The following is a 12,403-nucleotide window of genomic DNA, read 5'->3' as shown; positions in this document are numbered from 1 at the left end:
GAACCATGTGCTCCACACGTGTCGGCTTCCCCCCTTCCCTTACTTTAAAAACTCCTCTACAACTTTTTTAATTTTACCTGCCAGGAATCTGGTTCCATTTTGGTTTAGGTGGTACCTATCCTTCCTCCTTTCCCAAAAGGTTCCCCAGTTCCTAATAAACCTAAATCCCTCCTCCAAACACCATTGTCTGATCCACACAGAGACTCTGCAGTTCGGCCTGTCTAACTGGCCCTGTGCTTGGAGCTAGCAGCATTTCAGAGAATGCTACCATAGATGTCCTGGACTTTACTCTCTTACCTAGAAACCTAAATTTGGCCTCCAGAATCTCTTTCCTACCTTTTCCTTTGTCATTGCTTCCTACATCTACCCCAACAATGCACATAAGCCTTGGTAGATGTCTCAAGAGGTCTGCAACCTTTGCACCCTTCAGGCAATTCACCATGCAGGTCTCCTGGTCATCACAAACGCAACTATCTATATTTCTAATGAATGAAATCTCTTTTACTATTACTATCTCTTACTAATAGTAGTGGTTCGCTCCGTTGGAGAGATGTCCTTAGTGTGAGAGGTTACCCGGACATCATCTAGAAGGAGGGTCCCAACTATGGGATCATTTCCCTCACTCCAAGTTCTCTTTTCCCAAGACTTTCACACTCCTCAACAGCACACAGGCTGTCAGATGGCACTGTGATGTGTCTGGAAAAGTGTTACCTATGTACTTCTCTGTCTCCCTTAGCTTCTCCAGTTCAGCCACTCTGGTCTCAAGAGCCCAAACTCTCATCTCAGAGGGCCATGAGCTGCATGGTTGAAAAGGGACCCTGGCTCCTCCAGTCAGCATTGCTGACCGAGCCGTTAAAACTCCAGTTGGCAGCACAGGCAGGCTCCCTACCCGGCTCCACGTGATTCCTGGGAAGCTGACACATCTCCTTCTGGCTCCTAGGTGGAGGGATGCCCATGGGGACTTTGTGTGTTTGCCCCCCCCGCACGCACACACGCACAGCCTGCCAGTGCCAGCTCAGCAGCTCTCATTGGCCAGGAACTGCAACTGAGGGGATGGTGTCTGCAGGCAGGGGCAGCATGCAGAGCCATGTGGTGGCACCTCCGCCTAGGAGCCGGAGCGAGATGTTGCTGCTTCCCAGGAGCCACCTGAGGTAAGCGTCGCCCTGAGCCCGCACCCCGTCCCATGCTCCAACCCTGAACCCCGACTTGCACCCCAAACCCTAGTGCCACCACAAAGCCCTCACCCCCCCACACACACCCCAGCCCCGTGCCCTAGCCTGGAGCCCTCTCCTGCACCCCAAACTCATATCTTGCTGGCCCCACCCTAGCATCTGCACCCTCAGCTGCAGCCCTCACACCCTCCCGCACCCCATCCCCCATGCCCCTCATCACCAGCCCTGCCCCAGAGCCCACAGCCAGGGTCTTCACCCCTTCTCACACCCCTGCCCCAGCCTGGTGACAGTGAGTGAGGGTGTGGGAGAGTGAGCCACGGAGGGAGGGGGATGTGGTTTTGGAGAAGGGTGTTGGGTTTTCTGCAAATAGAAAGTTGGCCACCCTATGGTAATTGGTGAGGGCTCTGTCTTCCCCTGTCTTCTGGGGACGTTTGTTGCTTAGTGCCATGCGGTTGATGGGGAAAGCTTTGTGCCTGGGCTTTGTGAGCTGTACAGCCCCGAAGGGCAGCTAGCGCGGTGGTTCATAGCTGGAAATTGACTGCGGTTTGATACTGCTTTGAAATGCTGCGGGGGGAGGGGCGAGACAGGGAGACTCTCTCGATGAGAGGAGAATTATCCTCCATCTGGACAAACGGGGGTGCGACAGAGGAAGGGCTGGTTTGATTACGGGGGAGGAAGAGAAATCCCCTCTCTGGGGAGGGCGAGGGATTCCGCTGTCCTGTGAGGAGGGGTAAAGGGAGGGATTCCCTGTGTGCGGGCGGGGGAGGATCCGCTCACGGGGTGCTGCTGAGGGAACGCCCTAGGGGGTGGCTCGGCGAGACCCCTTCGCCGGCCCCCACAGCGAGCTCTGTGAGCCCCCGGGCGGCTGAAGGTGTTCCAGAGTCCCTGGGCGGGCTGTACGCCTATGACGTAAAGGGTTGGTTCCCCTACGCACGCTCCTCCCGGAGCGCTCGAGCCTGCGGCTGCGTAGAGGAAGCGGACAGTCCCCGCTACGTGACCGGGGCACCGCGGCATTTCTTACGCTGCGGAATTTCCGTAGCCGTGTCTCCCGCTGCCTCCACGCCTTGCTCGTGTGTCGCCAAGCGCGTTTCTATGAGCAGCCCGTAAACAACATGGCGGCTGTGCCGGCTCCTTGTCCAACTCTTGGGCTGTAGGCGGCTGTCAGGGACGCGGGCAGCCGCGGCCGCCTGGAGCGCTGGGGGCAGCGCGCAGGGTTCCCAGACCGGGGAGCGTGACAGGTCTGGCCGCTGGGCCTAGCGAGGGCGGCAGGGCCGCGCTCCCCCCCCCCCAACCGAGCCGTGCGGGGGTGTGCGTGAGCCCACGAGTAGCGCCCGCTGCGGCACCGCGGCTTGTGCCCGCAGTGCGCTGGGCGGTCTGGCCAGAGGGCGTTAGGGGAGCTGGTTGGGGGACCTCGGGGGGGCTGCTGAGGTGACTGGTTCTCTTCCCTGGGGTGGCCTTAGTGGTTTTGGGGAGGCGGTGGGTGTTTGGAGGCGACCAGGTTGGAGGCGGTGTCCCAGGGGCTGGTGCCTTGGGGGAGGCTGTGGGCGCGCGTGGGGAGGATGTGGGTTGTTGGGGTGATGAGTTTGAGGGGGTGATTGGAGTGCAGGGGCTACTCGGGGGTGTCTGTGAGTTTGGTAGGGGCAGGGAGGTGTCGTAGACCCGGTGCGTTTTGGCTGGGCGAAGTAGCGATGTCACTGCAGACCCCGCAGGCTGCCACAACCGGCTCAGATCTCCCCGCTGTGACCGAGAAAGGGTCCTTGCTGAGTTACAAAATGGGCGAGGACAGTTTTGTTCCCCCGTCAGTGGAGGAGGAAGAGGAAGACGGGGAGGAAGAAAAGGAGAAAGAGAAATTGCCTCCTATCCTGACTGCATCTAATACTGCTGGTGGGGTATGTGGAGAGCAAGTGCCTTTTCCCTGATGCCATAAGGCTCTTGACACAGATGCTTTGTGAGTCGTTATGAAGGGGAATGTGTGACCTGTCACTTTTCGTTAAAGAGCATAACTCAGATTTAATCCAATTTTTTTTAAGGAGGGCTTGAAAACCAGGAAGCAAAATGATTAATTTTTTAACGTTTTCTTTTAATTTTATTTTATTTTTTATGTTACTTGCTTTGAGGTATTAAGTTTGTTTTTTAGAAAGTGTACCAATAATCAGTGACGTAGCTGTGAATTTTAAATTTGCATGTGGTTGTTTGTTTTATAGTGATGCTTTCGTTTTTTTGTTGGACATGAGTGAGGTCTACAACATTGCAAATTGATTTAAAAACATTTTTTCAGATTGTAATATACTTATGGTAAATGTACCATCTTAAAAGTAATGTAAATGCTAATTATTTTCAATCCATTGCATTGTCTGCAGTATTTAAATAATTTATTTAGAAGATTCTTTTATGTTTTTCAGTCTGCTTAAACAAAGACAATGAAATATTTGTGGTGATAGAATTACTGCTATATGGGTTAATGCAGACCGCTTTAAACTTACAAATGTGTGAAACAAAAATGGCCATATTGGGTGAGAACAGTGGTATCCTGTCCTCTGACAGTGACTGGTGCCAGATACTTCAGAACAGGGCAGTTTATCAATTGATCCTTCGATTGTCATCCAGTCTCGGGTTAGGGATAACCAAAGCATAGGGTTGTGTCCCTGACCATCTCGGCTAATAGCCGTTGATGGACCTATCCTCCATGAAGTTATCTAATAAAATTGAAGATAAAGAAAGCTAGATACACTTTAAAAATCTATTTAATAAACCTTACTATTTTAGTGAAATCTCTGTACTTGTTGTAATTTTAAAGTTTATTTCTGATCAATATATAGCATTTCCCACAATGTAACCTTGATTTCCTTGCTATAATTTGCCATTTTTTAACTAGCTCGAGTAACTGGGACTATTTTCATAGAATAAAGGAGCAAACAGTAGTTTCACTAATCCTCTAGTGTCAGAATTCTGAGGTCTTTTAGTTGAGTAGATTTAAATGATGCCTGAATTATTAGAACTTATCATCTTACACAATTTAATTTTTAAACTGAGTGACTGCAATGCTTATGACAATGACAATATTAAAGACCAGCTAGTTGAAGGCAAACTATGTAAACTTCTCTGCACAATTCTGCCAGTGCACCTCTGTCTTTGTGTACAATGAAATTCAAGGCCTCTGGTTCATTAAAAGGATTATCAATTTTGTAAATCACTAATCTGCACAAATATGGACGTGGATAAGATCCCTAGGTTTATTTGCACTTGTGAACTCAAGTCAGAATTAGTAGGAGATCATCAGAGGCACAAATGGCAGTTCTAACTCCTGTTGAAAGTCAATTGGAGTCAGGCACCCAACTGCCACTTGGCCTGGACACATGAAAAGAAAGACAGAGAGCAAGGAATGTGGCTTAGGTAAGGCCACGGCTTTATTATTTAACTCATCTGGGAACAAATTGTTACAGTGCAAGTCTTGATTCCTTAAGTTACTTCTTCCTGTTGGAGGGCTGCCATCAGCACCCCACCCCTCCACAGCTACTTGTGAGGACCCCCGCCACCTTTCCTTCATACCAAGGTTATGGGGCTGAGGAAAGAGAGTTGTCTCTTTGCTCTACCAGATGTTACCTGCCCCAGCCCATTTATCCAGTTTCTTTACATCCAATGACTACCTGTACTGGACACCAGCCTTAAAGAGACATCAGCAATTAGCTTGGCTGACTGCCCACACACCCCGAGCTGGGTTCCCAAATAGCTAACAGTTCCTTCCCTAGTGGCCAAGTAGGTGTACCCCATTACCTGAATAATTCAGGTACCAAATATATTTTGAGTGGATAATTACTGATCCTCCCAGATCCTATTCCAGATGCTTCATACGACTGCTGGCTTTGTCAAGGTGCACAGGCCAGGTGGCTCGCCACCATACCTATTAAAGCTTTTCAGACAAGTTTACAGTCATGCCCCAGGCAAATGTTGTGAATCTGCCCTATCTCTCTTTGGATTCCAATTAGGAAGTCAATCCACTAATAAAATCCCAAATTGTTTTCACCCAAGTGTACTAGAATCATTTTAGGTGTCTGCTTCCTTGCCGCCAAGAGCATGAGAGAGTTATAAATTGGTTTTAGAGTATGTCCCTCTTGCCATGCCAATTCAGATTCGCCTCTCCACCAAGACCCGCCTGTGAACCTCCAGGGGAACTCTGCTTGCACAGATCCAGACAGACTCTCATGACCCATTTCCCAGTTCCCTGAAGAGCACTCCTGCATTCATGCTAACTCAGCTGCCTCATCACTGATGCCCAGCAGTATATTCCTGGAGGAACCGTCCATCTGCCTGTGTGCCACATGCACAGTCTTATCTCTGAACTTCTAGTCACCAACTCCTGTGACCCAGTCACGTGATCCTGAAGTTTTAGTGCACAAACCACTGAATTATCCTCCCAATAAGAACTTCCATACTTTTTATATGCATTTGGATGTCACCAAGTATAGGCATAATCTCTTAGGTTCCTATTCCAGGATGTGATGTGGATTAGAGCTTGGCAAAGAGTTTATTTTTCATTTTTGCCAGCAAACCAAAAAATAAACTATTGATTTGGTTCTGAAAATGTTCAGAATTTGTCAGCAAATCAGAAAAGTCTGTTTTATGTGGGTCACCTTCAGAAAAACATGTGTCCATCCACTCCTCTTATAATCTTCAGCTTAGTGCTTAGGGCTCTTATGTGGAAGGTGGGAGACCTAGGTTTGAATCCCCACTCTGGAGCAGGGGCTTAAATTCTGATCTCTCATGTGAATACCCTAACCCAGTGATGGGCAAACTACAGCCCAGGGGCCACATCTGGCCCCTCAATTGTTTTAATTTGGCCCTCGAGCCCCTGCCGGGGAGCAGGGTAGGGGGCTTGCTCCACGCAGCTCCTGGAAGCAGCGGCATGTCCCTGTTCCAGCTCCTACACATAGGGGCAACCAGGGGGATCTGCACACTGTCCCTGCCCCAAGCACCACCCTCGCAGCTCCCGTTGGCCACCCTGAACTCATTTATGGCCCCACCCCAGAGCCTGTACCCCCAGCTGGAGCCCTCAACCCCTCCCACACCCCAACCCCCAATTTCATGAGCATTCAAGGCCCACCATACAATTTCCATACCAGATGTGGCTATTGGGCAAAAAAGTTTGCCCACTCCTGCCCTAACCCCTATGCTATAGGCCAGTGATTTTCAGACCTCACTGGTTCAGGAGCCAAATTAGCAATCAGCATTACCCAAAAGAAGCACAGTACTGTGAATTCATTGTTTCATTCAATATAGTACTATATATTCAAATTAAGACAGTATGATGGGGCAGTATTTGATATTTTATAGATATAAAATTAATTCACAGCAAAATGGCTGACCACGTAATATTCTTTTATCAACTACAGTTGTTTAATGACATAGTAAAAACATCCTGACTGGTTAATAATTAAATCACACTGTTTTAATATCGTGTGCTCCAAAAAGCCACAGGAGGCATTAAAGAGTCACTTGCGGCTCGGGAGCCTCAGTTTGAGTATGATTGCTGTAGTCTATTGTACTCTTAATCTGTCCTGCTAAAAGCTGTTTCACTTTATATAAACACACAAATTCATTGGACCAGAAAGAGAATCGGAACAACTTTATAGCTTATTGATTAAAGTGCTCACCTGGGAGATGATACTCGGGAGATGTGAATTCATCCAAAACTACATTTACAAAGACTAAACAATTCATGCATAAAAATTTGCCCAGCTCTGCTTTTGATGTAACTAATCCAGTCATGGCAGAATGGGATCCCACTTTTATCAGGGGAACCTCAATAACATGCGCTTTGACATTGCCATAAACTCAAAATCCTTTCCCAAGATAACTCTTCTGTGTAGAAAGAATGGCACCTTCATTAGTGCTTTGATTGGGCAAATCTCAGCTTCCCCCCACTCTCTTGAAATATTATGTTTCACCTTGCCATCCTTTAATTGATTTTTGACATACTGAAATTCATTGCATGAGATCCATCATTTTGCTTCCCTCCTCATTCCCTTTGCAGATCTCTAAATTCTGAAGACCTATCTAGATCCTTCCTTGCTGAACTCCTTAATAGCCATGATCGAGAGAGAAATAAATTCCTCCACATCTTCAATGTGCACCTAAATTTAGAAGCTTTAAGTAGCACTAAGACAAAATGGTCAATCAAGTACTAAGCAGCCAGAGGTCTAGCTGCACCAGAATGGCTTCCTCACTGTCTGCCAGCACCAACTCTCAAATTGCACCTCCCTCATACTCTGAGAAACTCGAATGACCAGTTACTGATGTGGACTTCTGCCTGAATCATCTCTCTAGTCCCTGACTTCATTCTTGCAAGTAGTCTCCGCCACTGGAAGGAGAGAGAACTCTGTATGGTTATCCTCTCATCCTCCCCGAGATCCAATGAGCACTGCTTGCTCTGGTGAAAACCCCAGAACAGATATCCTGAAGTATATTCTAATCAACTTTCAGGTCCAACTGTCATCCATCCTCCCTTCATGGAAATCCTATTGCACTGACTAGGGGATTTTCCAACACTCAAAACCTCCATCTCTTTCTTTTCCCTAAATAAATAGGTTCTGGCCATAACTGAGGAAATAGCCAGCTACTAAGTGCAAAATATCCATCCCAAGAGCACCACCTAAGGTGTGAAATTGAAGATGGCCAGGCTTGTAGTTCATGCAAACTAATCTTGGACATCCCAGTCCTCCATAGCTAACTCCTACAACCCTGCAGTTTATTAACAGCAAGTAGAGAGATCTTCCTGTCTCTGATGCAGACTCCGGACAAGCTGGCCGGAGGCTCACTGTGATTTCTTTGCTGGTATTATTCAGTGGGCTTGTATACTCTCTTGAATTCACCATTGCTGCAAATAAGAGTGTCCAGGTGACCACCTGCAAAGTTGGTCTTAACCCAACTGTAACATCTGTGCTTCAGTTACCCAGTGTCAGGTGGGAAAAGGTTTCTTGTTGCCACCCCTGCCCCCAAGCTATGGCATGCTCTCTCTTGCGTGTCTGTCTCTATCCCTGGGCTGTGTATGTGTATATGAGTAAACCCTCTCTGGACTAATCTTATGCTCCTTTCCCAGGGACAGCTTCCTCTCTCTGCCCTTCCTCCATGTGGGCTGCAAGTCAGGGTCCCTTGACTGAAGTGTTCCTCAATATCCATAGTCACCCTCTGTAAAAGGTCTTCTATTATAAGCATAGCTACTGCATAGATACTTTTCCTGCCCTCTGGTAGGTATCCTATATTGTGCAGTACTCCTTAAGAGCCTCAGTTTCCACTTTCAGCTTACATTTTAGTCACAGCAGCACTGAGCTTTGCCTCAATTTCCCAGTTTAGGTGCCCAGTTTCAGCTGGGATCTTTCTTGGTCATAGCAACACTCAGCTGTGCCCCAGTTTCCCCCTTCCAGCTGAAGTTCTAGCCACAGCAACACTCAGCTGTGCCTCGATTTTGGCTGGGATTGTAGCAGCAGCAACATCCAGCTGTGTCTGTTTCATTGTTTTGGCTACCTCACCACTGTGTATGCTCTCACGCTGCAATGTGGGAGAGCCCAGCCAGCCCTTCTACCCCCTAGGAGCCATACGCTCAGGAGAAGCAGTTGCTGCACTGAATTGCACCCCCACCACACCCATGTGCTCTTGCCCTACTGAGGGGGAGAGCCAGAGGTGAGCCAGCTTCCCTTTCCCCCAAGAGGCTACCCACTCATTCTGTGGTGTGGGGAGCCCAGCCAGTCTGCCCCTGCTGAGAATCACTCACTCTTCCTCTTCTGGCTCCAACAGCTACTATTGCAGGCTACCTCTGCATTGCCCCCTCATCCTATCCCTTCTTCCCATATACATGTGCTCTCCTGGCTGGCAGCTGCACCACACATGCTTTTACTCTGGGCAGAATGAGGGAAGGAAAAGGCACAGCCAGGTAATTGGGGGTCCACTCAACCTCCTCTGGCCCAGAGAAAACTGATGAAAGGCTAGTACACTGAACCATCTATAGTTAAAAATCAAAATCATGTTATATCAGGTCTGAAGAGTATTATGCTGAGGTTAATTGTTATTGTCAGAGTGAAGATATTATAACTTGAATCTAGATCTGAATTACTGGAGGTTTTTAAGAACAGGTTAGACGAACACCTGTCAAGGATGATCTAGATAATACACCTTTACCCCAATATAACGCTGTCCTCGGGAGCCAAAAAATCTTACTGCGTTATAGGTGAAACGGCGTTATATCGAACTTGCTTTGATCTGTTGGAGTGCGCAGCCCCCCTCCCCCCGAGCACTACTTTACCGCGTTATATCCGAATTTGTGTTATATCGGGTCGCATTATATCGACATAGAGATGAACTTAGTTCTGCCTCAGTGCAGGGAACTTGACTAGATTACCTATCGAAGTCTCTTCAGGTCCTACATTTCTATGATTCTATTATTCTAATGTAGTTAATTCAAGGAAGATGTCGAGTCAATATGCTGCAGAAGTTTTTTGAAAAGTGAATAATTGTTTGTCCTTTTAAAACAGAATAAAACATCCCAGTGAGAGAGTGTAAATATGTCTGCAACTTTAATACTTCATTCAGTTTTGATTGCCTTGTTTCTAAAATGGTATAAAAGAGATTTAAATAGATTGACAGCAATAAACCCACTTTAGTAGATGCATGAAGGACTTTTATAAGTAACACATTTACTTAGCACTTTTTATTTTCAGTTACTTAAAACAATCTTTACAGTAGTCTTGAGTTAGGTATTTACTCATTTTACATATGGGGAAACTAAGACAGAACAGTTAGATTGTTGTCACACAGTGGGAGTTGCTTTCACACCTAGGATCATTACTCAGGAGTTCCTGACTCCTAATATGCTTTCATCCACTTCATGCCCTTCTTACATGAAGACTGAATCAGAAGACTTGAGTTCTTCATACTAATAAAAGAAGGTGTAATAAAAGCACATTAAAATAATTTTAACAATATAAAGAAAGCAGGCCATCAAATCCACAACTTTACTTCTGTTTTCCTAAGGACTGTAGGGGCGGAGAGCAGGTGAAGCTATGAAGTCATGAGGAACTTTACCTCTGTGTACGGTCAAGGGAACAATATTGGGGATCTCACCACTGAATATGACTTTAAGCAGCAGCTCAGAGGTCGATGCAGAGCGGGCATCTGTAGTCCAACCTTCCTGCAGAAAGCTCTGTTGAGGAGTAGAGCCCTGGGCCTGCAGCTGTCTCTCGTCAGTCATGTGTGGAATTTTCAAACCCTAGAGATACATGGAGTTTTTAATTATAGAAAGAGAGTTTGTGGGACTTTAAAGTTTGCAAAAGGAGTCATGGTACAAGGCCTGATGTTCTCTATGGCCCTGGATTTCTCTTTATGTAAGCCTGGAGAGAAATTTTCAAGCTGAATAGACAAAATTGGTAAGGCTGCTAAGGTCACTGGTTATGGAGCAAGCTGCTTTGATGAAGCTGATGAACCTTGGAAAATTGCCAAGCTCTAATCCACAGCACATCCTGGAATAGGAACCTAAGAGATTATGCCTATACTTGGTGACATCCAAATGCATATAAAAAGTATGGAAGTTCCTACTGGGAGGATAATTCAGTGGTTTGTGCACTAAACCTTCAGGATCACGTGACTGGGTCACAGGAGTTGGTGACTAGATGTTCAGAGATAAGACTGTGCTTTGCTGCACCCTAGTGCTCACTAAACCCAGATATCTGGTTCCAGGAGCTTGTATAGTGTGCTACCAGATCCAGTGCACCTTACAAGTTCTTTAACCCCAAATTTCTTGCATCAAGATCAGGTCTTATAAAACACTTGTAAAAGAAAAAGGAAATTCTGAGACCCAATCTTATTAAGTTACAATGAAGGTTGCAAGTTTGTATAACAGCTTAAGAAAAAAATCCTTATTAGAATTTGTAATTTTACTTAAAAAAACCCACCACTGACCTTAACATGCAAGGAATTTTTAAGCTGAAGTCTCCTTGCTTTAAAACAAAAAAAAAAAAACCCACCCCAAACATTGTACATGTGAAAATGCAGTTAACTAACTCTAAACAGCATTAACTTTGCTACTGTATCCCTGTATATATGATCTGTCCAAATTTATGTGACAATCTCACACTATCACATCTGACATCTTGTGAAATGAGCATCATACTCCTTCTGCAATACTCCACTAGATTTTCCTGTACTTGATGTATTATGGCAATGTGCTAGACAATCACTATGTATTTGTACAACTGACCTCTCTAGACTATTCCTTGATGAACCAAACAACTCCTTGGATGTACATCAACCAGTTACTGTACTAGTTATGAAAATGCAGCAGATCCAGCTTCCTGGTCTCAGTGGTTGATGAGAAAAAGTATACCTTGCTGTCTGCTACTTTACCATTTTTCTCATGAAAGCTTAGTGATGGAGGTGTCAGGGCTCAGGGAAAGGCTATCAGCACATGGGTAGTATATCACAGAATCCTGAGCTGTGGCACTTAGGCCTGGTCTACACTACAGGTTTTAACTCAATTTAGCAGCATTAAACCAATTTAACCCTGCACCTGTCCACACAACGAAGCCCTTTATATCGATAAAAAGAGCTCTTTAAACCGATTTCTGTACTCCTCCCCGGCGAGCGGAGTAGCGCTGAAATCAGTATTGCCATGTCGGATTAGGGTTAATGTGGCCGCAGTTCAATGGTATTGGCCTCTGGGCAGTATCCCACAGTGCACCATTGTGGCTGCTCTGGAAAGCCATCTGAACTCGGATGCACTGGCCAGGTAGGCAGGAAAAGCACTGTAAACTTTTGAATTTCATTTCCTGTTTGCCCAGCATGGAGTTCTGATCAGCACGGGTGGTGATGCAGTCCCAAATCCAAAAAGAGCTCCAGCATGGACCATACGGGAGATACTGGATCTGATCACTGTATGGGGAGACAGATCTGTTCTATCAGAGCTCCATTACAGAAGACGAAATGACAAAGCATTTGAAAAAATCTCCAGGCTATAATAGACAGAGTCCACAGCAGGGACTCAGCACAGTGCTGCGTGACAAGCGTAATGGAAAGCCAAAGAATCAAATGGATGCTCATGAAGGGAGGGAGGGGGTACTGAGGACTCCAACTATCCCACAGTCCCCGCAGTCTCTGAAAAGCATTTGCATTCTTGGCTGAGCTCCCAATGCTTGAAGGGTCAAAAACATTTTGCCGGGTGTTTCATGGTGTATATATTCAATTTA

At 46.4% G+C, this 12,403-nt stretch overlaps 1 protein-coding gene and 1 long non-coding RNA gene across 2 annotated transcripts in view; one reads left to right on the top strand and one right to left on the bottom strand.

The window, feature by feature from the left end:
- Positions 1-2,564: 2,564 nt before the first annotated feature.
- The window catches only part of HECTD2 (HECT domain E3 ubiquitin protein ligase 2), an 89,547-nt gene continuing 79,708 nt past the window's right edge, over positions 2,565-12,403 (top strand). The window contains exon 1 of the mRNA XM_030570055.1: positions 2,565-3,061. Coding sequence (XP_030425915.1) covers positions 2,861-3,061 — 201 coding nt within the window. The 5' untranslated portion in view covers positions 2,565-2,860. The remainder of the gene's footprint in view (positions 3,062-12,403) is intronic.
- The window catches only part of LOC115655027, a 109,944-nt gene continuing 107,280 nt past the window's right edge, over positions 9,740-12,403 (bottom strand). Inside the window, exons 2-3 of the long non-coding RNA XR_004001319.1 lie at positions 10,287-10,431; positions 9,740-10,098 (exon numbers count right to left, since the gene is read on the bottom strand). This is a non-coding gene — a long non-coding RNA (uncharacterized LOC115655027). The remainder of the gene's footprint in view (positions 10,099-10,286; positions 10,432-12,403) is intronic.

This window comes from Gopherus evgoodei, chromosome 7 (genome assembly GCF_007399415.2).
Source record: "Gopherus evgoodei ecotype Sinaloan lineage chromosome 7, rGopEvg1_v1.p, whole genome shotgun sequence".
Taxonomy (NCBI): Eukaryota; Metazoa; Chordata; order Testudines; family Testudinidae; genus Gopherus; species Gopherus evgoodei.
The sequence above is the reverse complement of the archived record's forward strand: the minus strand, read 5'-3'. Positions and strand labels throughout refer to the sequence as shown.